Raw genomic sequence first — 24590 nt, forward strand, 5'->3', positions numbered from 1 at the left:
GTAACTGCGTCTCTTTTATATATTAAACCAATAATAACAACAAAATTTCACATTAAATAATAAATATTTGAAAATGTAACAATTGATAATGAGTAATATAGTAATTTCAAAAATTAAATTTCTAAATTTGTGATAATCAGTGATATAGTAATTTCAAAAATTAAATTTCTAAATTTGTTAAAATCCTCTCAACTGCAAACATTTTCCTGGTCACTCTCCACGTTAAATGCACCGTTAACCCCTGTGATGATTTGTAGCTTGATATGCATCTAAATTTAAATGTTTTAAGATGCAATGCACGAAATGACTGTAATGCACAGAACCAGGTTGCCGACTCACCATCTAACAAGCGATAATCCCATCTATTACGGCAAGTACGAATGTCATGATTGATATAATTAATCATTTAGCAGGGAGTGAAGCATATTATGTGCAAAGTCTATGACGTAGGAAACGGGAATAAGACTATATTCTTGTCGTTTCCCTGTTATTGTTTTCACTTTATAACGACTATTGCCATTTCTTTTATCACTTTTTTCTTTCTCCCTCGTGTTTTTTCTTCCAATAATTTAGTTGTGGTTGGTTGTTATTGGTAAGATGGGGACAGTTAGGGTCAGTTGTTATTGGTAAATGTAAATTAATAAATTTTTTAGGGTTATTCAAACAAAAAGTACACCACTACATTATTATTACTAAACGAAAATTACACCAATTTATAGTTGATAAAAAAGACAAAAATAAAAACTTTCTTTCAGGTCTACACTAATTTAAATTATTTTCTTATATCCTTAAAAAAAAAGAGTTAAGTAAAATCAATGTAGCATGCCAAAACCCTCTTTCTTTATCATTATATAATACTCAAAACCTTAAATTATTTTCTTATATCCTAAAAAAAAGGTTAAGCAGAAGTAGTGTAGTATATCAACGAGATCAATATCCTAAGCCATTGAAGCATATCCATATCATTCTTCTCTACAGGCTGCAGAAAGGAGTCAATCTCTGAAGGCATTATACAACTGGGAGCCATGCAATCACCTACAGCCCCAGTAGTTACACCACTATAAGGGGCCGCCATTCTATCAGGCTTATCAGAAGATGGCGGAGAATGTCTATCTGCTATCTGATTGAAAGATAGTCCATTGCATCCAGAAGTAGGTAGAGCACTCCCATGCATGAAAACCCCCATAGCAGAATGGCAACTCCACTCGGAATGCTAAAAACTATCTCCTAGCCGGCTGTTAGAGCTAGGAACAAACAATGAAAGGTGATAAGATTTCCTCTCCTTATCAGTCGAGCCCCCTGTCGGGTCCTTGCACTAGGAAGCGCAAGACCCTCCGGACCTTCTCTTTTTCTGAATGAATGGATAAGCTCCTCTATAAAGAGGAATACCCTGAATCCTGCTATGTGGATCGTTGATTTGTAAAGCATGTCCAAAGGGGAATGCGTAGGATGAAACCAGCTCAAGAAAAAGATAGAAAAGATAGATCCACGGCTTAGAATTCAGCCTCTTCGAGGGGGAAACTTCCTTTACATTACATAAATGAACAATTCTTGGATGATTCAAATGACAAAACCTCCTTTCTATATATAGGAGTCTAAGGAGTCACAATATAACCGAGCCGACCTAACAATAATAATATAAAGCCACAAAAATAACAATAGAGGAATTCTATGGGGCACAGTAATAACAATATGGGGATAATAGGGGCACAACAATATTAATAAGGGATGAAAATACAATAGTAATGGGGTAATCACTAGTATTATAGAGACCCAACATGCGCCTCTCCTTCAAAAAAGTGTTGTCCTCAACGTTTGAGTAGTTCTGGATGCTTCTGTATAAAATTCTCATCCTCCCATGTGGAATCTTCAGTGGATAAGTTCTTCCACTTGATAAGATACTCTGAAATTGATCGATTTTGTAGCTGTTGAGTTCTTGTTTCTATGACTACTTCCGGTTCCAATATAATTTTTCCTTCCTCGTCAAGTTCTGGCAATATTGTTTGAACTGGGAGCTTGTCGCCTATAACCTTCTTTAAACATGAAACATGGAAAACTGGGTGCAGTCGAGAAGCTGTAGGAAGCTCCAATTTGTATGCCATAGTACCAATCTTTTGCAACACCTTGTACGGACCATAATACTTTGGTGATAATTTATTATCCTTCTTAGCTTGCTTGAGGGATATTTGCTTATATGGTTGTAGCCGTAGGAATACCCAATCACTTAAATCAAAACTTCTTTCGTTGCGATGTTGATCTGCCTGTTGTTTCATTCTATTCTGTGCCAACACGAGTTTATCCTTTAAGAGTTGGAGGACTTGTTGTTGATGTTCGATGTGATGTTCCACTGCTTGAACCTTAGAATTTTCTCTTAAATATGATGTGATGGATGGTGGCTGATATCCATCAAGTGCTATAAATGGATTCATTTTTGTTGTTGTATGGAAGGAAGTGTTATACCACCATTCAGCCAGAGGCAACCATTTGACCCATTGTGTTTGTTTATCAGATACAAAGCAATGAAGATATCCTTCCAAACATTTGTTTACTATCTCAGTTTGCCCATCAGATTGAGGATGATAAGATGAGCTATGAGCTAACTGAGTACCAAGACAAGAAAATAATTCTGTCCAGAACTTTCCAGTGAAAATGGGATCTCTATCACTTACAATAATCTTTGGGTTTCCATGTAGCTTTTGAATTGTTTCCATAAATGCAGTAGAAACTGTACTGGCTTTAAATGGGTGTGATAATGCACAAAAGTGTGCATACTTGGTAAGTCTGTCAACTACCACCATGATGACACTCTTTCTCTCAGACTTGGGTAAACCTGTGATAAAATTCATTGAAACCTCCTCCCATCATTGGCTTGAAATGGATAAAGGTTGTAATAGACACGCTGTCTTAATTGTTTCAACTTTATTTTGTTGGCAAACCAAACATTCCGCCACAAATTTTTGAATATCCGTTTTAAGGCCATCCCAAAAAAATTCCTTCTTAACCCTGTGGTATGTTTTTAAAAATCTTGAGTGCCCTCCTAAGGGAGAAGTGTGCAATTCAATAAAAAACTTTTGTTTTAGTTGGGAATTCTAACAAAGGTATAAGCGATCTTTGTACCATAAAGAATCATTTTGCCAACTAAATATATCAGACGTACTGGAATCTTGTTGTAACTTTCGAATAAGTGCCCACACTTCTTTGTCATTATTCCATTCCTCCCTTGCTTCGTTTATCCAATTTGGTTGGATAATAGAAATGGCGCACAACAATGCTTCCACATTCTCATCCTTTCTTGAGAGTGCATCTGCCACCACATTTTGCTTCCCTTTTTTGTAGATGATTTGAAAGTCATAACCCAAAATCTTTGTGACCCACTTTTGTTGCTCTTCAGAGGATAATCTTTGTTCTAAAAAGTATTTAAGGCTATCATGATCTGTTTTTACCTTGAAGTGTCTTCCCATCAGGTAGGGTTGCCATTTCTTAAGTGCATGGAGTATTGCCAACATTCCTTCTCATAAATAGCTTTGTGTAAAAACTTTCCCTTGATTGGACGACTTTCAAAAGCAATGGGTCTTTCATCTTGCATTAAAACAGCACCAATTCCATTTCCTGAAGCATCACATTCCACAATAAAGGTTTTTGTGAAGTCCGGTGTGGCTAAGACCGGTGCTTGGCACATTGCCTCTTTAAGATGTTCGAAGGCCTTTGTCACTTCTGGAGTCCATGAAAATGCATCTTTCTTCAATAATGTTGTTAGAGGTGCTGCTATTCTCCCATAATTCTTAACAAACTTGTGATAATACCCTGTCAAACCGAGAAATCCTCGTAGATGCTTTATGGATGTGGAGATTTTCCATTCCTTAATGGCTTTAATTTTTCTAGGGTCTACCTTAACTCCTTCATGAGATACAATATGACCCAAATATTCCACCTCTTGTACTCCAAAGAAACATTTGGATCTTTTTGCATATAATTTTGTCTCCTCCAATAGTTGTAGCACCCTGTCAACATGTTCAACATGATCCTTCTAATACATGCTGTAGATTAGTATATCATCAAAAAATACTAACACAAATTTTCTAAGGAATGGTTTGAAAATGGAATTCATCAAACCTTGAAATGTTGAAGGTGCATTGGTAAGGCCAAAAGGCATGACCAAAACTTCATAATGACCCTCATGAGTTCTAAATGCTGTTTTCAGAATGTCTTTAGTCTTCATTCTGATTTGATGATATCCTGAATGAAGATCCAACTTGGTGAAGTAAATTGATCAATGCAATTCATCCAGTAATTCATCAATGACAGGAATGGGAAGCTTATCTTTAATAGTGAGCTTGTTGAGCTCCCTATAATCCAAACACATGCGCCATGATCCATCCTTCTTGTGCACTAATACTACTGGAGCAGAGAAAGAAATTTGACTCAGTTGAATTATACCAGCCTCTACAATTTCTGCAACCATACGTTCAATTTCACTCTTTTGAGCATAGGGATATCTGTACAACCTGATGTTTGGAGGAACACTTCCTGGAATCAAATGAATAGAATTATCATGATCACGAATAGGCAGGAGACCTTTGGGAGTTTCAAATACCTTGGAATGATTGTCCAAGACTTTTTGGAGATCTGTAGAAATAGATGATTGCAATGTGGAAACATCTAGCGAACATAATTGTGCAATTACACCCCTTTGTTCCTTTTTTAGAAGCTTTGTCATACCATTAGAGCTAGTTATCTTCCCCGGTTTCCCTGCAATACCCCTTAATTCAACTTTCTTTCCTTCCACGGAAAATTTCATGAAAAGTTCTTGAAAATTAAAAGCTATTATACCCAAGGATTGTAGCCATTGGACTCCTAATACAACATCAGCACCTCCCATTGGAATGGAAAGCATTGGGCTAGTCAATACATATTCTCCCATCGATAGCTTGATATTATGGCACTTTCCAGAGCAATTTATTGTTCCTCCATTTGCAACTATCACTTGACACTCTGGTGCTGGATATAAGAAACAATTCAATTCTTTTGCTACCTTACAATGAATAAAATTGTGGGTACTTCCTAAATCAATCAACACTATTACCTTTTTCTTCTTGATTTGTCCTTCTATTTTGATGGTTTGAGGAGTGGTAATTCCCGCCAATGCATTACAAGATATGGTCAGATTCATTTCTTCTTTATCTAGGCTTTGTTCCTGGAGTATATCCTCTTCTTTTGACCTTTCTTGCTCCTTTTCTTCTTCCTCTTCGCAATCTATGTAGAATAATTTCTTCTCAGGACACTTATGACCTTTAGTGTATTTGTTATCACAACAGTAACAAAGCCCTTTTGCTCTTTTTTCTTCCAATTGTTGTGGTGTCAACCTTATAGGTTGTGGAAGATTAGGTGCAACCACACTTCCATCTTTATAGTTGCGAGTGGTATGCTTCCTGGTTGCCATAATTTTGCTTTCCATTTTTCTTGCTAACCTGAATGCCTTCTCTAATGAATCAGGTTCCCAAAGGCGAACATCATGTTGGATATTATCCTTTAAAGTCCCTATGAACACATCAATCCTATTCTCCTCTGGAATATTTTGTACCCTTATGTTCAATTTTTGGAACTCCTCAACGTGCTCCATTATTGAACCCTTTTGTTTGAGACTTATCAATTGGCTAAAAAAAGTGTTGCTTTTTGTATCCTCATAATGTGCTATCAATTCTTCCATAAAAATTGCCCAAGTGATAATTTGTTTACAAGAGCAAAGCCATTGGTACCATACAAACTGATTTGGTTCCAAATATAAAGTTGCAATACGTACCTTTTGTGTGTTTTGCACATTATTGAGATCGAAAAATTGCTCCATTTGTAATATCCATGTTGCGGGATCCTTGCCATCAAACTTCCTCATATCGATTTTTGGAATATGTTGGGTCTTCGATCCCGCATTAAAGTCTAAGAAATCATGATTAACATTTCTTTTGTTCGCATCATGAGTTTCCTTTACTACCTTTTCACCATTAGTAAGTATTTCTTGTAGAAAATTTGTCAAATCTGTCTTCAAATCTGCCATGCCTGTCTTCAAATTTGTGTTCAAATATATCTACAAGTTGTCCATCTTAGCTTCCATGCCATTCATCTTAGCTTCCACGCCATTTATCTTAGCTTCTGTTAGCTTTTGTGAGAGTGACATTTGTTGCTCTTGTTCTTGTAATTTTGATATATCATGTATCATTTCTTCCTCTTCTTCATGAGTCATGCTAGAGCTTTTAGGTTGCTTACTAGGTGTTTACATTTTCTTTCCTCAGGGCATCAGTTACCGCTAATAATACTCTACTATGCCCTTTGAATTCCTTCAAAATAAATTTTCAAACCAAGCTTAAGAAAAATTTAAAAAAAAATCTACACCTTTTTTCACTTTGTAGGAGCTCGATCTTGCCTCTGATATATCTTTGTATTTTCTGATCATCCAGTTCTAAAATTGTGACCTGCAGTAGCCCTCTGTGTCCTCTTTCCAATGCCACTAGTCTAAACCAAATTGGATTCTCCAAGGAAGAGTTATGTGAAATCTTCCACAATGACTTGATTATAGACTAGTTCAGTAGAGCGAACTTGTATGACATGCCACGAGTCACTGTTTCGACCTTTGGTTCTAAAAAATATCTACAAGAAACTACAATCCGTCCTCTTTCTGTAACTTCTTATGAAATTTCAATACGATGCTCAGAGAGGAAGTTATGAAGATTTTCCCTAGGTCACCTGTTTGGAATGTAATTTAGGAGTCTGCAAAAATACCAACTTCCTCAGATCATATCTCCGCAAATATAGTGCAAAAAGCTCTGAAATTCGGACCCAAGGTTCAACGCGATGTCTTATCAAATGGGTTCTTTTTTTAGCTTCTGAAACATCGCAGCAAAAAATTTATAGCGAAAATTCCACGATGACCTATTTGGAGCAGCGAAACCCTAGAATCCAAGCTTTGATACCAAATGTTATGAAACTAGCTCAAGAAAAAGATAGAAAAGATAGATCCACGCCTTAGAATTCAGCCTCTTCGAGGGGGAAACCTCCTTTACATTACATAAATGAACAATTCTTGGATGATTCAAATGAGAAAACCTCCTTTCTATATATAGGAGTCTAAGGAGTCACAATATAACCCAGCCGACCTAACAATAATAATATAAAGCCACAAAAATAACAATAGAGGAATTCTATGGGGCACAGTAATAACAATATGGGGATAATAGGGGCACAACATTATTAATAAGGGATGCAACTACAATAGTAATGGGGTAATCACTAGTATTATAGGGACTCAACAGTCTTTCACAATTCACAATTGGCGAAGTACAATGTAAATTTATGACGGTAGTGAAATTAATGTATGAATGTAGCATTCATTTTTTCAGTACGAAAAAAAGCTGAATATATTAATTTTATAATTCTTTTACATGATAGTATGATAATGGTAAATATAAGCAAAATTTGCCTCAGCCATATAACAGATGGAAAACATGACTATATGTACAGAAAATACATATAACTTGGTAACATGATTGCATATACAGAAAACATAAAACTTGGCAGATATGAATATTAAAACCAAAGTCCGTGATATGAAATTAACAGTGATACTTGAGCATGGAAACGAAAGATAAATAGTCATGTACATGATACATACCAAGACATTAAAGTATTTCCTACATACCTGGCATTGAGAAATGTTGAATTTGGTGTGAGACAGACACCATTGTGATGCTCAAGTTCCATATTCCGCACTATGAATGCAGGCCCCTCTTTGATAGTTTATCAGCGATCATATTCTGGTAGTGTCTGACATGGTCGATTGAGTAGTGCATTAAATATTTCCAGAGAGAGGATATTCTATACATCCATCCAGCAAGATTGGCATTGTTTATGGAGTGTTTACCGGTTACATGATCTATAATGATTTTTGAGTCACCATAGATCCAAAGGGAACCGATATTCAGGAAAGAGCAAAAAAGTAGAAGACCATATAAAGCCATGGCTTCAGCTTTATTGTTAGTTCCTGAGCCCCGTTCCAATATATTGCATAGTGCTAGTCCTCCATGATGTTTATGTATACTCCGCATGCACAGGTTCCATCTTACACTGCACCATAAAAGTGAGCCCTTGGATATATCATACAGGAATGGGAAGATTCATTTGTTCCTTGATTCATTTGCTTAGAAATATAGGAGAGGATGGTGAGATAAAAGGATATGACTTGATCATATAAGTTCGTGAAATTCTCCTTGAAGTCATGAAATATGATCCTATTCCGCCATTTCCAAATATACCAGAACACAATAAGGGTGATAGGCCTCCATATCACTTTTTGCGAACTCCACCATTGAAATGCTTCTTTGATGGATTATTGAATGTTGTAGGAGAACCCTAAATATGAGGCTAGCTTCTTCCAAAGAGCCTGTGAGTGAATGCAATTTTGAAAGATGTGCATATTGTCCTCCGCCTTAGATAGGCAAATATAGCAAATTGTTGGGCCGTGCCAATTCCTCTTTTGTAAGTTGACCCAAGTGAGATTTTATTGTGATATACTAACCATGAGAATAACATAAGTTTGTATGGGCACCCAGTCTTCCAGAATGTAAAAGGAAAAATTTTCTTAGCACGATTATAATGTTCTTTGATAATAGAGAGATATATATATATTTAACAAGCACATTTATCTTGCCACCCCTACCCCGTCAAACAATGTCATCCTCTTCTTGAGTTCTGTAAATACCACTGTTCCTCACTTTCCATATAATCATATTCCATTGAGCTGCTAATGGACCATTTAGGCCCAAGTCTATAGCAGATTTCCAGCTTGGTATATCACCCTAGCATTCATGAATAACCTGTGCCCAATAAAAAATATCTTTTTGATGTAGCATAAGTAAAAGCTAATGAGGAATGAGCCAATCTTCTTCTTCTCCCATGATAGGGTTAAAACCAATGAGTATGTGTTATAGACATTTTTGTGCCTCGCATCATGGAGCATGGAATGTCAATAATTACAGGGATCCTCAGTCCCTAAACATGTTGTTCTTACCCCTAAAAGAACAAGGTCATCAAACAACAGCACTTCCAATCAGTTCTCCACCTGAAAACACTTCAAAACAGGCTTATTTTGGATCATGTCAGCTGCTTAACTGAGCTTCTGCGCTGTAATGCAACTGTCCCACTCTGTACCTGCGCTGAAAGTCAAAAGTAATGAAGGCTACCTGCGCTGGGCGAGATTGGCCAAGTGGCACAGTCATCCTGCAAGGTGTCAACTGCCCAGGAAGCTTCCAAACTGACACTTGGTTCATGAGATTCGCCCTGTGATGAGTAAGAGGTACTTGATCACCATGTGTAAGCAAGGATCTCCAAGTGGACTCAAGAACTGAAGATTAACTAAAGAGGGAGAGGACACGAGGCAGCTTCATGTCAGTCTCAAGCTGACTCATCCTTTCTTCTTCTCTCCTATATATAGAGCTCTTCTATGAGGTCTAAGGAGGCTGGAATTTTGTGTAAAGCAAGGAGGTGCTGTTGGATTACAGTTAGAGCTATTGGGTGATTGTTTTACTAGAGGTGAAGAGGAGAGTTCTTGCTGCTGGGGAGGTGCTGCTGGATTGGAACCATCATTGGTTGTAACCTTCTCAGAACCCTGTTACTTCTATCAATAAAGTTTTGCATGTTCTCCTATATACTTGTATTGCATTGATGTATTGTATTTACATGTATATTTGATTCACTCTAATCCATGCATCAGTTATGAGTACTTGTATCTTGTAGTTTCCTCTCTCGTTTTGTGCAGGGCTTGTGTGTAGCTGGACCGGCAAAGAGAGCAAGGAGCTGGGAACAAGAGACAAAGAGAGAGAATCAAGATCGACTAAGCGAAGGATACCAGGTTGGTTGATCATTTCTTCCCCCTCTCTGTACTTTCATAAAGGAAAACATCAAAGCTTTACTTTCAGTTGTTGCTAAAGACTGTCACCTTTAGAGTAGGGATAGGGTCATCCGCATCGGATACTTTTCCCCACAACAAACTGGCGACTCCGCTGGGGAGCCTAGTATCTTGTTGGTGTTTGTAGTATTTTGCTATTCATTTCTTGAAGAAAAGAGTACCAAATCGAAAAGCTTTTGACTATATCAAAAGCGAAGTAGAGGGACTGCTACTCTTGCTCATTTGCTGAGCAGATTCAAGATTTGAAGAGCTTATCTACAAAAGACTCTTTACTCTTTGTGATAGATCTTCATCCTCTTGATCATCCCTTAGCCTGTACTTGACCTGTAGCTTTTTATTTCATCAAAAACAGTGCATTTTTGAGCTTTTTATGACCCGGAATTCTTTGTAGACGAAACTCTCGTGAGTCAGTGCAGGCTGTACACAGGCAGTCTGCATTACAGCGCAGGTGCTCCCTTCGGGAACTGCGCTGAGAGTGAAATTGGCAGACTAGAACCTGCGCTGGTCCAGTTAGCCATTGTCTTGCTTAGCTTTCCCTTTGTGTCTTGGCCCTGTTTGCACTTGTTTTTGGCTGATTGCTTGCTGGTTATTGTACTTGCTGTAAGCCACTTCTCCTTGACATTATTCCGCCTCAGTTGTGTGATGAAACTGTGAATGTTCTTTCAGTATTTCCTATTTCAGTTACAGTTTCCCATTGTGAAAAGCGAACCAGTATAGCTGTGGCCTCTTAAATCCTGAACTGTAAAAGTGTCTTTGTGATCTTAAGAGCTAGTTTTATTACTGTTCATAGCTGTTTGAGTTTGTTCGATTTGCATTTCATGGTTTGAATCTATACATTTCCTGTGTTTCTAAACAAGTCTATCATAAGGTGTCTTTTTGATTGTGGACAAGCTTGTTTATTTCTACTTGAAATTAGATTCAAAATCATACAACAGTTTCCTTTTTGTCTAGCATCAACATTAAGGATAACGAAAAGAAATACATGCATTGTGCATTTTGCATTTGACTGTATGCTTGACGATTTAGGAAGATGTGCATTTTTTAGTGTGTGTTCTTTGATCTGTGGAAAAAGTTGTGTCCTTCTTTTCCCTCAAGTAGATTAAGGTTTTCAAAGTTGAAAGATTGAAAAGATTTGCTTCTCATTCTTAGATTGCATATAGGAAGTTGTATATATACATCTCGTGGCGAACCTGAAAGGCAAACTGTTAAGAAAGATCAACATTAAAATAAACTCAATTTACATAACAACGCTTTGGAATTTAACGCAAACATCTAGAGGTCTAGGTAGAGACGTGTTCCGGCGTCGTTAAACATAGTGACTGTCGATCTCTACGAAGGTGGGTGATTCCTCCTGAGAGTCGGTGGCACTAACACGGACTTGAGCTCCCGCGTACCGTCGCGTATATTGGGAGACCCCTATAGGCTTTTATCCTTTATCCTTAGGAAACCGTGTCGGCCGCCCTACTGATCGCGATGCAGTGAACACAGCATTCACGAAGATCGACCACCCGTACCGTAAAACGTATTCTGTGGTTTCGCGAAAGGTTTGGCACACCCTCTGCCTAGATCTCCAGAGCAGTTTCTTTTGGCCTTTTTCAAACTCTATAACTGAAAAAGTCCAACCGAGCATTTGTCACTTCGGGCTCGTTAATACATCGAAGGCGACTAGAGTCATCTTTAGCTTTTTCTCGACTCTTAAAACATGAAAAAGCAAGTTTGTGTCTAAAAGCGTCGTTAATAAAATTTATTTTAAGCGGAACATAATCACCTATTATTCCCACGTTGATCTTTCAGTTGAAAAGTATGGAGCCCACCAACCAAGGAAGTAACCTTGGCGGAAGTCCAAATCCCTTCTCCTCTTGGGGAGATGTTGGTGCGCCTCATATGGCTACATTGTCGCTTCCAGGATTGACAATCGGCCTTCCTGTATGGCTCTTTTCAACTAATGTAGTCCAGATCGCCACTAATCCTGAGCATTCGAATCAACAGTCAGAACAATCTAGAACTACCCACCAGCCTTCCACTTCTTATGATACTTCCTCTGATCCTTCATCTTCGCAAGGTAGAGCCGGCAAAAGTCAGCCTCCCAAGGAGAAGAAGGAAAAGAAGAAGAAAGAAAAGAAGCAGAAGGAGCCTCTGGCGAAGGCGACTGGGGGCAAGCAGAAGAAAGCTGACAAAAACCCACACACCGCACCGACCGGGCCTAAATCGCCATGTGTCATTTGCAAAGGGATCCATTTCCATCGTGATTGTCCTTGTATTCCCCGGATACTAAGGGACTGGTCCCCAAGGTTGCACAATCCGGTAGCATCAACCTCTGGTTGTCAAGTTGATTGCATTCCGTCAGCTAGCGAGAGTGAAGGACGAAGAAGGGGACCAAGATCACCCTGTCTATTGTGTGAAGGTCATCATGCCATCCACAAATGTCCATTCTTAGATGAGGCCAAGAGAGTTTTGGAAGATCGCCCGGTGTCACCGGTGCGACTTCCACCTGGATATCAAAAACTCGCGCCTAATCCCTCGATAGTTGAAAATCCGGTTGAACCACTCAAGTGGTCAGCTGAAGTGTCGGTCATTGAGGATGAACCTACTGAATCTAGACTAGACGAAAGTCTAAAGGTCGATACGGCAGTTGGCCCGGTTCTTCCTTCAAAGGTTCTATCGTCCAATGACCCCGTCATTGAAGACCCGTCTTCAAATGACACCGTCGCCGAAGAGTCGTCTTCATGCGACACCCTCATTGATGAGAACAAAGATGACACCATCCAGGTTCTTTTCATCAGCACCGATTCCGATGAGCATCAGGGCAATGCGCCCATTCCTTTATCGCAGGAAGGAACATCATCAGAGTCATATCCGGCCGTATATTCGGTCCCACCGCCAAGCAACCTGGTTGTATCCTTTGATTGGAATCAACTAGGCAGACCCCAGTTACCAGCCAATGTACCATTCAGAATCATTGTCCAGATCTATAGAATGATTATGGCTGGTACTATCATTGATGAAGGGGCGTCTGTGAGTATCCTTTCCTCTGTTGCTTGGAAAGCACTGGGTTCCCCGGCTCTTTTACCTGAGTTGAGAAATCTCTCAGGTTTTGATAAAGGAACCAGTCGACCATTAGGGATCCTCCCCGATGTACCTGTTACATTGAAGGGGAAGACCGTCAGGATGAACGTGTTGGTAGTTCAAGGACCCTTGGATTATAACCTACTCCTTGGACGCGACTATATTTATTGCATGGGAGCGATAGTCTCCTCACTCTTTAGAGTAATGTGTTTTCCACATGAAGGAAGGGTGGTCAAGCTCGTAGACCAACTTTCATTTCCGGGATCTCGCATCGCAAATAGTCAAATACCAATCCTAAATGGTCTGTTCACTCAAGATTCGCCTCCGCCCCCAGTCCTCCTTCCCGATGAGCGCGAGTGATTCGGAAAGAAAGACTAGGACCCAGGGGGCATGCACCCTGGTCTGCTTCGGGCAGAAGAAACTCCGGGTATAAGACAGAATTTCCGCAGAAGAACATGACTAGTCCGTACCCCGTCCGTAGGAAGTGGGGTTGTTCTGGAATAATGATCTTTTGTCAAAGTTATGTGTTTGGGAATCATTCACCTTTGTCTAAAAAAGTGGGCAATGCCCAAGTAGGAATTCCCTTATTACAACAAGTAGTCACCTTCTTTAAATTCAAGCCTCGCCCATCGAAACATATGTTTTGAAGGATAAGCAGGGGCAGTCTACTAAGAAGGAGACCGTATTGTTGTGACAGAGGGTAACCATCTTAGGACAACCCAATGATAGGCACCGCCGAAGAAAGAGATTGATCTGCGGCAGCAAATCGAACCGTCTTTGGAATAATAAGAAAGAGGCAAGCCTCCCTCAATAATACCAATGTTTTATCTTTGAGTAGTGTTCTTCTATTGTCATAAATAGCTGTTTGTTAAAAGTGGGCCGACGGGAAGCCTGAGTACTGCGTAAGACCCCTTAAAATAACGAGAAGACAAGTATCGTTAGCATTAGATTAGCAAGATGACAAATAAAAGTGAACACCCAAAGAAAAGCAGAAGTAGGGGAGAGGAGGGGCAGCCTCGAAATTCTATTCTATACCTGGGGGCATGCAAACTTTCTGGAGTGCAAGCTAGGGGCGGTTATTTATCTGGTTTTAAGGTTAGCCGTGTCCAAACTTGCATGAAAGAAAGCCTGTGGGGCAAAAGTAAAATTTGCCAAAAGTGAGCACAGCTGTGGTAAGGCATAAGCTCTATAAAAATTGGTCCTTACGAGAGGCGTTCTTCATATGACTGGTATATCGAGCAGTTTTAGCATATAGTTCATGCTCGTTAAAAAATAAACGCAAATCCGAGCAGTTTTAGGACTGAATTTATGCTCGTTAAAAAATAGAAAAGTGTGAGCAAAAGTTTCCCTCAGAGTTCAAGCTCATGGAAAAAATGAACCGGTAAATAACCTTTTGAGATCGTAAATTCATCAGCCATAAGAACCTTGATCGTGTTTTCATCCATCACCTCCACTGTTCATTTGGCCGATCATTCACTTCCATTTGTGTGTTTACCTCTTTTGAGAAACAGCTGCGAAGAGTGATTTCACCTAGCCATCCTTGTGACACTGCCGTGATTGGAAAATTCCAACCTGTACCTGGAATCTGTAGCTATCCCTGTTTATCACTCGTTCCTCAAAAGACGAGTCTTCTTTCAGCTCTTTTCACTGACTCGTAAAATATGAAAAGTTTGCCGAGTTTTGGCCTTCCAGCTCGTTAAATGACGGGAACGCTATCCCTCCTCTAAATTTTAATCTTTTTGGACCTGAGGGATTATTGCACAAAAGGATCGAGCGCTTGTCTTGTTCGGCTCGTTAAAAGTACCGAACAACCATCCCTTCTGTATTGTTTTATACTTTTTCGGACTTAAGGGATTTGCTGACGAAAAAGGAATCATGGAGTTGACTTTCTGTACCTTTTCAGACTCTCTAAAAATGAAAAGGACCGAGTTCTCCTTGTCGTTAGACTCGTTAAAATGATTAAATAGCGACAAACTTGTCTTTAGACGAGAACGAGTTTCCCTATCGCTAGGCTCGTTAAATCATAGCGATGGGCTTGCCCGAAGGGCAGGTTATAGAACAAGCATATGTTATCCTCCTCAAGCTTGACAAAAATAAAGAGGTACTGGTCAGAAATGACTGGGGAAAAATTGGGAGAACATTCAAAGTTTAATGGTAGCAAGTCACTCTTGAACATGACACTTTTCCTCCGTATCACATCGGGTTGGGTTGTTTCATTCACCGGTCTCATCACCATGGTCCTCGCCACACCATCCACGTTTGGGGTAATGCTACCGATCCATCGCATCAGTGTCGTTATATGTTCAAGAGGGGTCATTCTGAAAGTGTCAACCGTGTCCCATCCACTGCCATACATTATCCTTCATCCATTCATGATCGCCACCCTGAATCATATGTCACAGTTTGTTTTCACCTCCACTAAAGTCATTAGCTCCGTTCCGTGTCATTGATGTGGGATTCATTAAGGCCCTCCTTTGACGGATCGCTTCTTGTCGACTTCAGCTCATTATCCAAGAAGTTGATCTAGGAACACCCCCATCAGTACTTTGAAGCTTGCATGCCTCAATGGCAAGTTTCTCACTTCCGGCGACAGGTATACATCAATGACCTTCGACCAGAAGATTTTGCGTGGCGTTCGACGCCAAGTCCTTTATTCACGCCACGTGAATTGTACTGCAGTACCTTGAGGGTCATCGTCATTATTGGTGATTCCTCTCGCGCTTGTTAACGGTTTACATTATTGACCGGTAATCAAGCGATGTCTTTCCATGTTCGACTTCAGCGCAATTCTCACATGGATCGACTTGTACTTAGAGTGAAGATCGAACGAGTTTGAAGACCCCGGATCTAGTTTCATCCATCCGGGCTGCGATATATGTTCAGGAAATATAAAAGCATTTGCCATGTACATCATTGCAGCAGATGATCATCCTACTCAAAGGATGATAATTTCAGCAGAAAATTATCAGTCTATCTTCAGACGATCGTCTGTCATATGTACCAAAATGTATTTATAAAAAGCAGAGCATGGGAATGCCCGCCTCAGCTAGATCATGAGAATAATGATGAATGAAAAATAATGTATTGTATTGTATTGTATTACAGGGCACTCTCCTCAGCACTGGAACGAACTTCGGATCCTCTAGATAAAGCATTTCACCCGATAAACGGCCTCATACTTTAGGGGGCAACTGTTATAGACATTTTTGTGCCTCGCATCATGGAGCATGGAATGTCAATAATTACAGGGATCCTCAGTCCCTAAACATGTTGTTCTTACCCCTAAAAGAACAAGGTCATCAAACAACAGCACTTCCAATCAATTCTCCACCTGAAAACACTTCAAAACAGGCTTATTTTGGATCATGTCAGCTGCTTAACTGAGCTTCTGCGCTGTAATGCAACTGTCCCACTCTGTACCTGCGCTGAAAGTCAAAAGTAATGAAGGCTACCTGCGCTGGGCGAGATTGGCCAAGTGGCACAGTCATCCTGCAAGGTGTCAACTGCCCAGGAAGCTTCCAAACTGACACTTGGTTCATGAGATTCGCCCTGTGATGAGTAAGAGGTACTTGATCACCATGTGTAAGCAAGGATCTCCAAGTGGACTCAAGAACTGAAGATTAACTGAAGAGGGAGAGGACACGAGGCAACTTCATGTCAGTCTCAAGCTGACTCATCCTTTCTTCTTCTCTCCTATATATAGAGCTCTTCTATGAGGTCTAAGGAGGCTGGAATTTTGTGTAAAGCAAGGAGGTGCTGTTGGATTACAGTTAGAGCTATTGGGTGATTGTTTTACTAGAGGTGAAGAGGAGAGTTCTTGCTGCTGGGGAGGTGCTGCTGGATTGGAACCATCATTGGTTGTAACCTTCTCAGAACCCTGTTACTTCTATCAATAAAGTTTTGCATGTTCTCCTATATACTTGTATTGCATTGATGTATTGTATTTACATGTATATTTGATTCACTCTAATCCATGCATCAGTTATGAGTACTTGTATCTTGTAGTTTCCTCTCTCGTTTTGTGCAGGGCTTGTGTGTAGCTGGACCGGCAAAGAGAGCAAGGAGCTGGGAACAAGAGACAAAGAGAGAGAATCAAGATCGACTAAGCGAAGGATACCAGGTTGGTTGATCATTTCTTCCCCCTCTCTGTACTTTCATAAAGGAAAACATCAAAGCTTTACTTTCAGTTGTTGCTAAAGACTGTCACCTTTAGAGTAGGGATAGGGTCATCCGCATCGGATACTTTTCCCCACAACAGTATGCTATTCCCAGATTTCAATTTCCATACTAGATTTTTGAAAAAGAAACATTGGATCTTATGGAATATCCTCCATATAGCAGAACCACGAGCTAGCCCTAAAGATCTGTACCTGAATCAATAAGAGAAATCTTTGTTCCCCAAATATTTGATTCTTATTGCATTACTCCATAAATTGTCACCTAAAACAACTTTCCATAATGATTTACACAGTAAGGCCAGGCCAAATTTTCGAAGGTCCATAATACCCCAACCCCCCATATTTTTTGGGAGGGAAAGGTTTGACAGCTTAGATAGGTGAAATTTCCTTTTTACTTACAGCCACCCCCCCCCCATATGAAGCATTCCGTTAACTTATTTATTTTTTGAATGATGCTGGCCGGAATATAAAATAAGTGGGCCCAATAGACTAGGAGTTGGGCTAGAATAGATTGAGAAAGAATTGTCCTTCCAGCCAATGAGAGGCATTTATACTCCCAGACTGCAATCCTTTTATGGAATCTGTTAAGGATTTAACACCAATCTCATCAAGAATAGCCTGATGGCTTCAAATGATAGCCCAAATATTTCATTCCCTCTTGGATTGATTTACCTTGAATATTGAAGAGTTGTGTAAGGTATTTTGTATGTTCCATATTAACATCCCCATAGAGAAAAGTTGATTTACCTTCATTATACACAGTCCTGTAGCCTTTTGAAGGAAAAATAATATCTGATGCAATTTATTTCAGGATTGTCTACATAGCATTGGAAATATCAATATGTCGTCCACAACAAGATTATGTGAAAAAATGTTACCCTTGTTTATAGTAAAAGGACGGCAGTTACTCTCACAAACAACTCTTTTTATATGAAGGCTAAGTGTGTCCATAACGAGGATAAACAGTAGGGGAGAGAGGAAACATCCCTGACGGAGGCCCCTGGCAACTGAAAAGAAAGTAGTAGGAATACTATTTATGAGAATGGAATAATTAACATTCTCCATGCATGCCATAATCCAGTTAATGCATAGATGATTAAGCCCAATTTTAATGAGGAGTCACAACAAATAACCCCAGTCAAGACATTCATAGGATTTTTTTAGGTATATTTTGAGGATGACAGCTTCAATTCTTTTGGAATGCATAGAATGGAGAAATTCTTGTGTAATAGCCACAACTTCCAAGATATTTTTGCCGATTAAGAAACCATACTGCTCACAAAAAAGGAAAGTAGACAAAATGCCCCACATACTTCTTGCAATGATTTTTGAAATGATTTTATATATAGTGTTACATAGGGATATAAGCCTATAGTCTGAAAAGGTTTGAGATGTCTTTTTCTTTGGAATCAATGCTATTTAAGTAAATGATATGACGCGATTTATGCTGCCCCTTAATCTGGATTCCTCAACCATCGCCAAGATATCGTTTTTCATAAAATCAAAAAAATGTATGAATATGTCAATGGTCCATCCATCTGGACCCGAGCATTTGTCTTTTTGGAAGGATTTCATAACAGATAAGAGCTCTTCCTCCGATACAACAACAAATAAACGATCATTTTGCTCATTATCGAACATGGTTGGGAAAGGCTTAATACCCCATATGATATCATTCATCCCAATGTCCCAATCATTATTATATGCATTTTAAAAAAAATCTACAGCTTCTTTAGAAATTTCATCATGAGAGTGTAGCAGTCTTCCCTCATCATTCTTGATTTCCCATATAGAATTATACTCCCGTCTTTTATTAGCAAAACAGTAGAAGAATTTAGTGTTCTTGTCTCCCTCTTTTAACCAAATGGATTGGCTTTTAAGTTTCCAAGTCACCTCTTCGATGGACAGGAGATTTTGTTTCTTTTTTCCAACTCCCATATCCAAGAGCGCACATCCCATGATATAATGTGATCAGACATACTTTTGGCGATGCATGCAAGTTATTTTTTTTATCTTGAGGAGTTCTAACATGTTAGAACGTATCTTTTGAGCTTGCCATTCTTTTACCTTTTTCGGAAGCTGAGCCATGCGGCATATCAATGATTCATTCTGAGAGTCCGTAGCATGTGGATCACACGATAGCCAGGTTTCCTATACAACTTTGTTGAAACTATTATCTTCTAGCCATATCCTATTAAACTTGAAAGGATATTCATTTTTGTGATACTAAGCCTTCCATTGCAAGGAGATAGACCTATGGTTAGAAATAAAAACTGGAAGAATACTGGAAGAGGGATGACCAAGATTCTCCATCAACCTTTCATGTATAATGAAATGATTTAATCGTTTGGCAATGTATTCTTTACCAATCCTTCCATTGTCCCAAGTAGGAGCAAGAATAGGTGGGTAAATATCTACAAAATTGTATTGAAGAAGAGTCTCCCTGATGGACCCTCCCATAGGATCAACTTTTCTGCCCTTTCCCCACACATCATCAAAACTTAATGAACAATTTAAATCTCCTGCAATTAGGAGGGAATCTATCTCCATGATCTCTAAGACCACGAACCAATTCCAATATGAAAAGTGATCCCTATATTGGGCATAAACATTTAGGATATGAACTAGGGCAGCCATACTGCGAACTTTAGCAAAAACCAAGATACCATCTAAACAGCAAAAGGTTCTGGCTAATATCCATCCCAGGTCCCATAGAACAACCAACACCCCAGATAGCCCTGATGCCTCCGTCGCCGAAATATGCCATGAAGGAAGCATGCATCAGAAATAGGCAATAGTATCCGGTCAATCATGCATAGTTTCTTGAATCAGGATAATATTTGAGGCGGATGAAAGGAAAAAAAATGTAAGTGCTAGAAATTTCGAGTCCGCACCAAGACCCCTAATATTCATAGAGAGAATTTTAATCATGAGGCCCCTTCCCTAGGCATACTTGCTCTAAGTGACCCGCATTCTGCCAAATCAGAGATAGGAATGTCTACAAGGGATGAATCTTGTAAATCGATTTTGGATATACCTCGCCTACCTCGGAAATGCTTACTACCCCTGTTTTGTTTTCTTCTAACCATAATATTTTTCGCCGAAGTGGGACTAATGACAGGAGATGTAGAATTTTTAAGCTTATGAATGGTAGGAGTATGGAGGTGGAGAAATTCTTTTCGCAATAGCAAGTCAAGATCAATGCCGATAGAATTTGTAGGGGATGAAATAGGCGAGTTTGGGGGAGTGACTGTAATCATTCGCTCTCTGCATGAATCACAATACAAAAATTGAGGGCTAGAAAGTTGACATATACCTTCAGGCAAATCTTTGATTAAGTTATCACTCGACTTCAAAAATTTAGGAACTTTTGTTAAACACTTATTTCCGTTCAAGATTAAAGAAACAAGAAGTTTGGGGCAACTGAAATGTGTTGGAAGAAATGGAGTACATAGTTGAAATGAAAACGTTTATCGCCAACCAATGGAGGCCACATGTCGAAATAGAGTTACGTTGGGTGTGGGAGACTACATGTCAAAAAAGTTACACTAGGTCGTAGTTTTTGACAATGCGATCCACTTGGCAAGCAGGGTTTTTTTGCTCAAAAAGTTTTCGGACCTCGCAAGCATATCGATGGCACGTTTCAGCATTAACTTCTTCATTCCGCTAGTGGACGGTAGCTCGTTTTGCAATTTCTACCTCATGAGAACTTGTTTCCCCTTGTGGACTGATGCAAATTATATATTACTTGAAGAAATCAATTCTACATTAATGGGAATCTCAACGATATTATTGTTACCTACCCACTATTTCCACTGAATTCCAATTCTACAAATCGTAAGCTGAATGCCAATGAAACCACATGCCCATACAATCTACGTGAACGCTGCCTTTGCTATTGGTTAGAAACTGACCTTTCTCGATCTCCTGAAATTCTGACAAATAGACCGCGCAATCAATTACCTCTTTGAAGCTTTGCGCTTTAAACTACTCGAAGACGGGCAGAGCCTCCATGACGAGCGCCTCCAAACCCATATTATAGAGGTGTCCTCCGAGAAAACCAATGTGGCACGGAAAAGACTTGTGACGTCTGAGCAAGAGTCTGTGCATTCGGTCATCATCCTCTCAGTAGTAGAGGTGGCCTATCATTTTACCTAATTGTAACTAATTAGGTCGTAAGGCATTCCTCTATGAAAAGGATTGCACCTATAATATTGTAAGACGTTGATTTTGGTGTTAGACGATTGAAATAAAACTTACTATCAGATTCAAAACTAATATTGTTAGTTACGATGGTTAGTATTCAATTAATTAATTAATTTTAGCATTAAACGATTGAAATAAAACTTATTATTAGATTCAAAATCATTATTGTTAATAACCATTATTAATATTCAATTAGTTAAATGATATTTAACTAATTGAATACTAACAATCTGAAATAACAATACTGGTTTTGAATCTAATAGTAAGTTTTATTTCAATCTTCTAAAGCTAAAATCAACATCCTACAATATTACAGGTGGCATAGAGACTTTTTTTTCATAAAGGAACAACTTACGGCATAATGAATAAATAATTAGAAAAATATTGAAAATTAAAATTCCGTTTAATTGAGACTTTTTTTATAAATTTAAACTCCATTAAAAAATTCACATCACAGTCGTATTTGGCAATCTATAGTGGTAATGGAAGCCGTACGCAATGTAATGTTTTCATTACAATTTAAAATAGAAAAATGAATAATTGGAAAAGTATTGAAAATTAAAATTTCGTTTAATTGAGATTCTCTTTATAAATTCAAACTCAATTAAAAAATTCACATCACAGTCGTGTTTGGCAATCTAAAGAGGTGATGGAAGCCGTACGCAATGTCATGCTTTCATTACAATTTAAAATAGAGAAAATATAATAATAATCAATATTTATTTTAATTAATTTTCCACTAAATTATAAAGGATAAATTAAAAAATGACATGATTTCCTCGCTACAATTTAAAATGGTGATGGAGCACGTTAGCAATGATGGAGTTTCACCACTTCTGCACATTTGATATCATAAAATAATAAGTAATACAGGCAGATGTTGCGATCTCAACCATAAGTAATACAAGCAAGATGTTACCTTCAAGAAATATTTTTTTCTCACATTGGTCTTTTAAAAGCTATTGATGTTAAACGACCTCCGTTAAAAACCAGTTTCATAATATTTAATGAGAATTTCATACGCCACTAGTGCCTTGAACGAATCTCCATAGCCAAAACTCAAAATCCTTTCCTAATATTTAATGATAATTTCATACGCCACTAGGGTCTTGAACGAATCTCCATAGCAAAACTCAAAATCTCTAGAAAAATATTGATGTGAAACGACGTCTTTAAAATACCATAGTCAAAGTCAAAATCTCCTAAAAATTATTGATGTGAAATGACCTCTTTCAAAAACCAATCACATAGTATTTCATGACAAGTTCATAAGCCGCTTGCGTTTTGGACAAATCTCAATACTCAAACGGTTAACGTCAATCCACTGGCCACTCTATCTAAACTCTATAAATTCCCAAATTCAATATCAATAACACACATCTGCACATCAGCATTGGAGGAAGATGTCTCCTACAATGGATGTGCAGACCCAACAGCTCAGTAGTGCTATTCAAAAGCTCATGTCCAATGGCGTGAACAACCTGAAGGTGCAGGACAGATATATCCTCCCTCCCCATGAGCGCCCACAGATGCGTGAGGTCTCTTACTCTGAGAGCATCCCTGTGGTAGACCTAAGAGACCTGGACGGCCCTAACAGAACAACAGTAGTCCATCAAATCCGACGTGCCTGTGAAGATGATGGTTTCTTCCAGGTACGCACCTCAACCCCTACCCAGCCATTCTCGCTCCTGTCATTGATTCACACTCAATGGTTGATTTGTTGTCAAAGTTGCAGACTATTCTGTCTATAAATTTATGTTGGCATGCTGGTATTAATATAGTCACTGCGTTAAGTTTCATATTTGAGTGACTTTATTATATATTTTTTTTGTTGATATCAGATAGTGAACCATGGTGTTCCAGAGAACGTCATGGAAGGCATGATGGGGGTCGCGAAAGAGTTTTACGAAATGCCAGTGGAAGACCGAGCAAGCCTCTATTCAGAGGACGTAAATCAGCCAGTCCGGCTTTTTACAAGCTTCAACATTAGCAAAGACAAGGTTCTGAACTGGGTGGACTATCTCACGCAGCCTTGTCATCCTCTAGAAGAAGTCATCGGCTCTTGGCCTGAAAAACCTCCAGCCTACAGGTAAACAGAAAAATTTCATCTATAATAAAATATCTAACACATAGAGCACTACAAATGATTCATCTTAACCCACTATGCAAAAGTGTAACTGGTTTGACTCGAGCTTCTGTTACAGAGGTATTACCCACTATGCAAAAGTGTAACTGGTTTGACTTGAGCTTCTGTTACAGAGATATTGCGAGCAGGTACGCTGGTGAGGTGAGAACGCTGATATTAAAGCTGATGGCTGCAATTTCAGAAGCTCTAGGGCTAGATTCCAATTACTTGAATAAAATTCTAGGCAATCATACCCAAGTGATGAATATAAATTATTATCCTCCATGCCCAAACCCAGATCTCACTTTTGGTGTACCAAACCACTCAGATCCAAGTGCCATAACTGTGGTGATGCAAAGCGATGTTGATGGCCTGCAAATATTCAAAAATGGAAAGTGGGTTGCTGTAGCACCCATAGCGAACGCGTTAGTGGTCTTTCTGGGAGATCAGATGCAGGTTAGAAAGAAAGCGCAGATCTATATAGTTAGTTTTCTCTCTATTTAATTATTTGATCGTGGTCATTCATTTTGTTTTGTGTGTGATTTGAATATAATAGGTTGTGAGCAATGGAAGATTTAGTAGCGTGGAGCATCGAGCAGTAACGAATATGGACAGTGCGCGCATATCAATTCCCACTTTTTGTAATCCCGGAGACGATGCTTTTATTGCTCCTGCAACGAGCATGGTGGATGAACATCAGCCAGCTGTGTACAGAGGATATAAGTTTGAAGAGTTCGCGGGAGCTTTCTGGAGCCAGGGATTAAAGGGAAAGAGTGTGCTGGATCGTTTCAAGACTGAATGAACAATGGCCTCTGGTGTTTGGTATAGTAGAGCCATTAAGATTTTAATAGAATTTGCCACTGCATTTATCATATGCGTCCCACCAAGAAGGCGTTCTTTCAAAAGAACGTATAAGCAAAAAAAAATATATATATATATATATATATATATGATATTACTGTATTGTTTTTCATAATATCCTTTTCAGAATAAGTTTATAAAACTGATTGTATATATGTATGCATGGTGAGTTATTTCATATACGTCATTTTTCATTTTG

At 38.9% G+C, this 24590-nt stretch overlaps 1 protein-coding gene across 1 annotated transcript; it reads left to right on the plus strand.

Moving 5' to 3' along the window:
• Window positions 1-22799: 22799 nt before the first annotated feature.
• LOC149150206 (protein DMR6-LIKE OXYGENASE 1-like) lies at window positions 22800-24332 on the plus strand. Its single transcript, XM_089441966.1, has 4 exons — window positions 22800-23057; window positions 23247-23494; window positions 23665-23986; window positions 24087-24332. The coding sequence occupies exons 1-4, from the start codon at window positions 22809-22811 to the stop codon at window positions 24330-24332; spliced, it is 1065 nt and encodes a 354-aa protein (XP_089298092.1). The 5' UTR covers window positions 22800-22808.
• The last annotated feature ends 258 nt before the right edge of the window (window positions 24333-24590 follow it).

Source organism: Pinus tabuliformis, chromosome 9 (genome assembly GCF_031772625.1).
Source record: "Pinus tabuliformis cultivar Carrire ecotype Pingquan chromosome 9, CPIR1, whole genome shotgun sequence".
NCBI classification, from domain to species: Eukaryota; Viridiplantae; Streptophyta; class Pinopsida; order Pinales; family Pinaceae; genus Pinus; species Pinus tabuliformis.

Excerpts from the sequence above, each read along its gene's own strand:
- LOC149150206 (XM_089441966.1), top strand. The coding sequence starts at position 22,809 with ATGTCTCCTACAATGGATGTGCAGACCCAACAGCTCAGTAGTGCTATT. Across the intron at positions 23,058-23,246 it reads AAGATGATGGTTTCTTCCAG|ATAGTGAACCATGGTGTTCC; the intron begins GTACGCACCTCA and ends TGTTGATATCAG. Across the intron at positions 23,495-23,664 it reads GAAAAACCTCCAGCCTACAG|AGATATTGCGAGCAGGTACG; the intron begins GTAAACAGAAAA and ends CTTCTGTTACAG.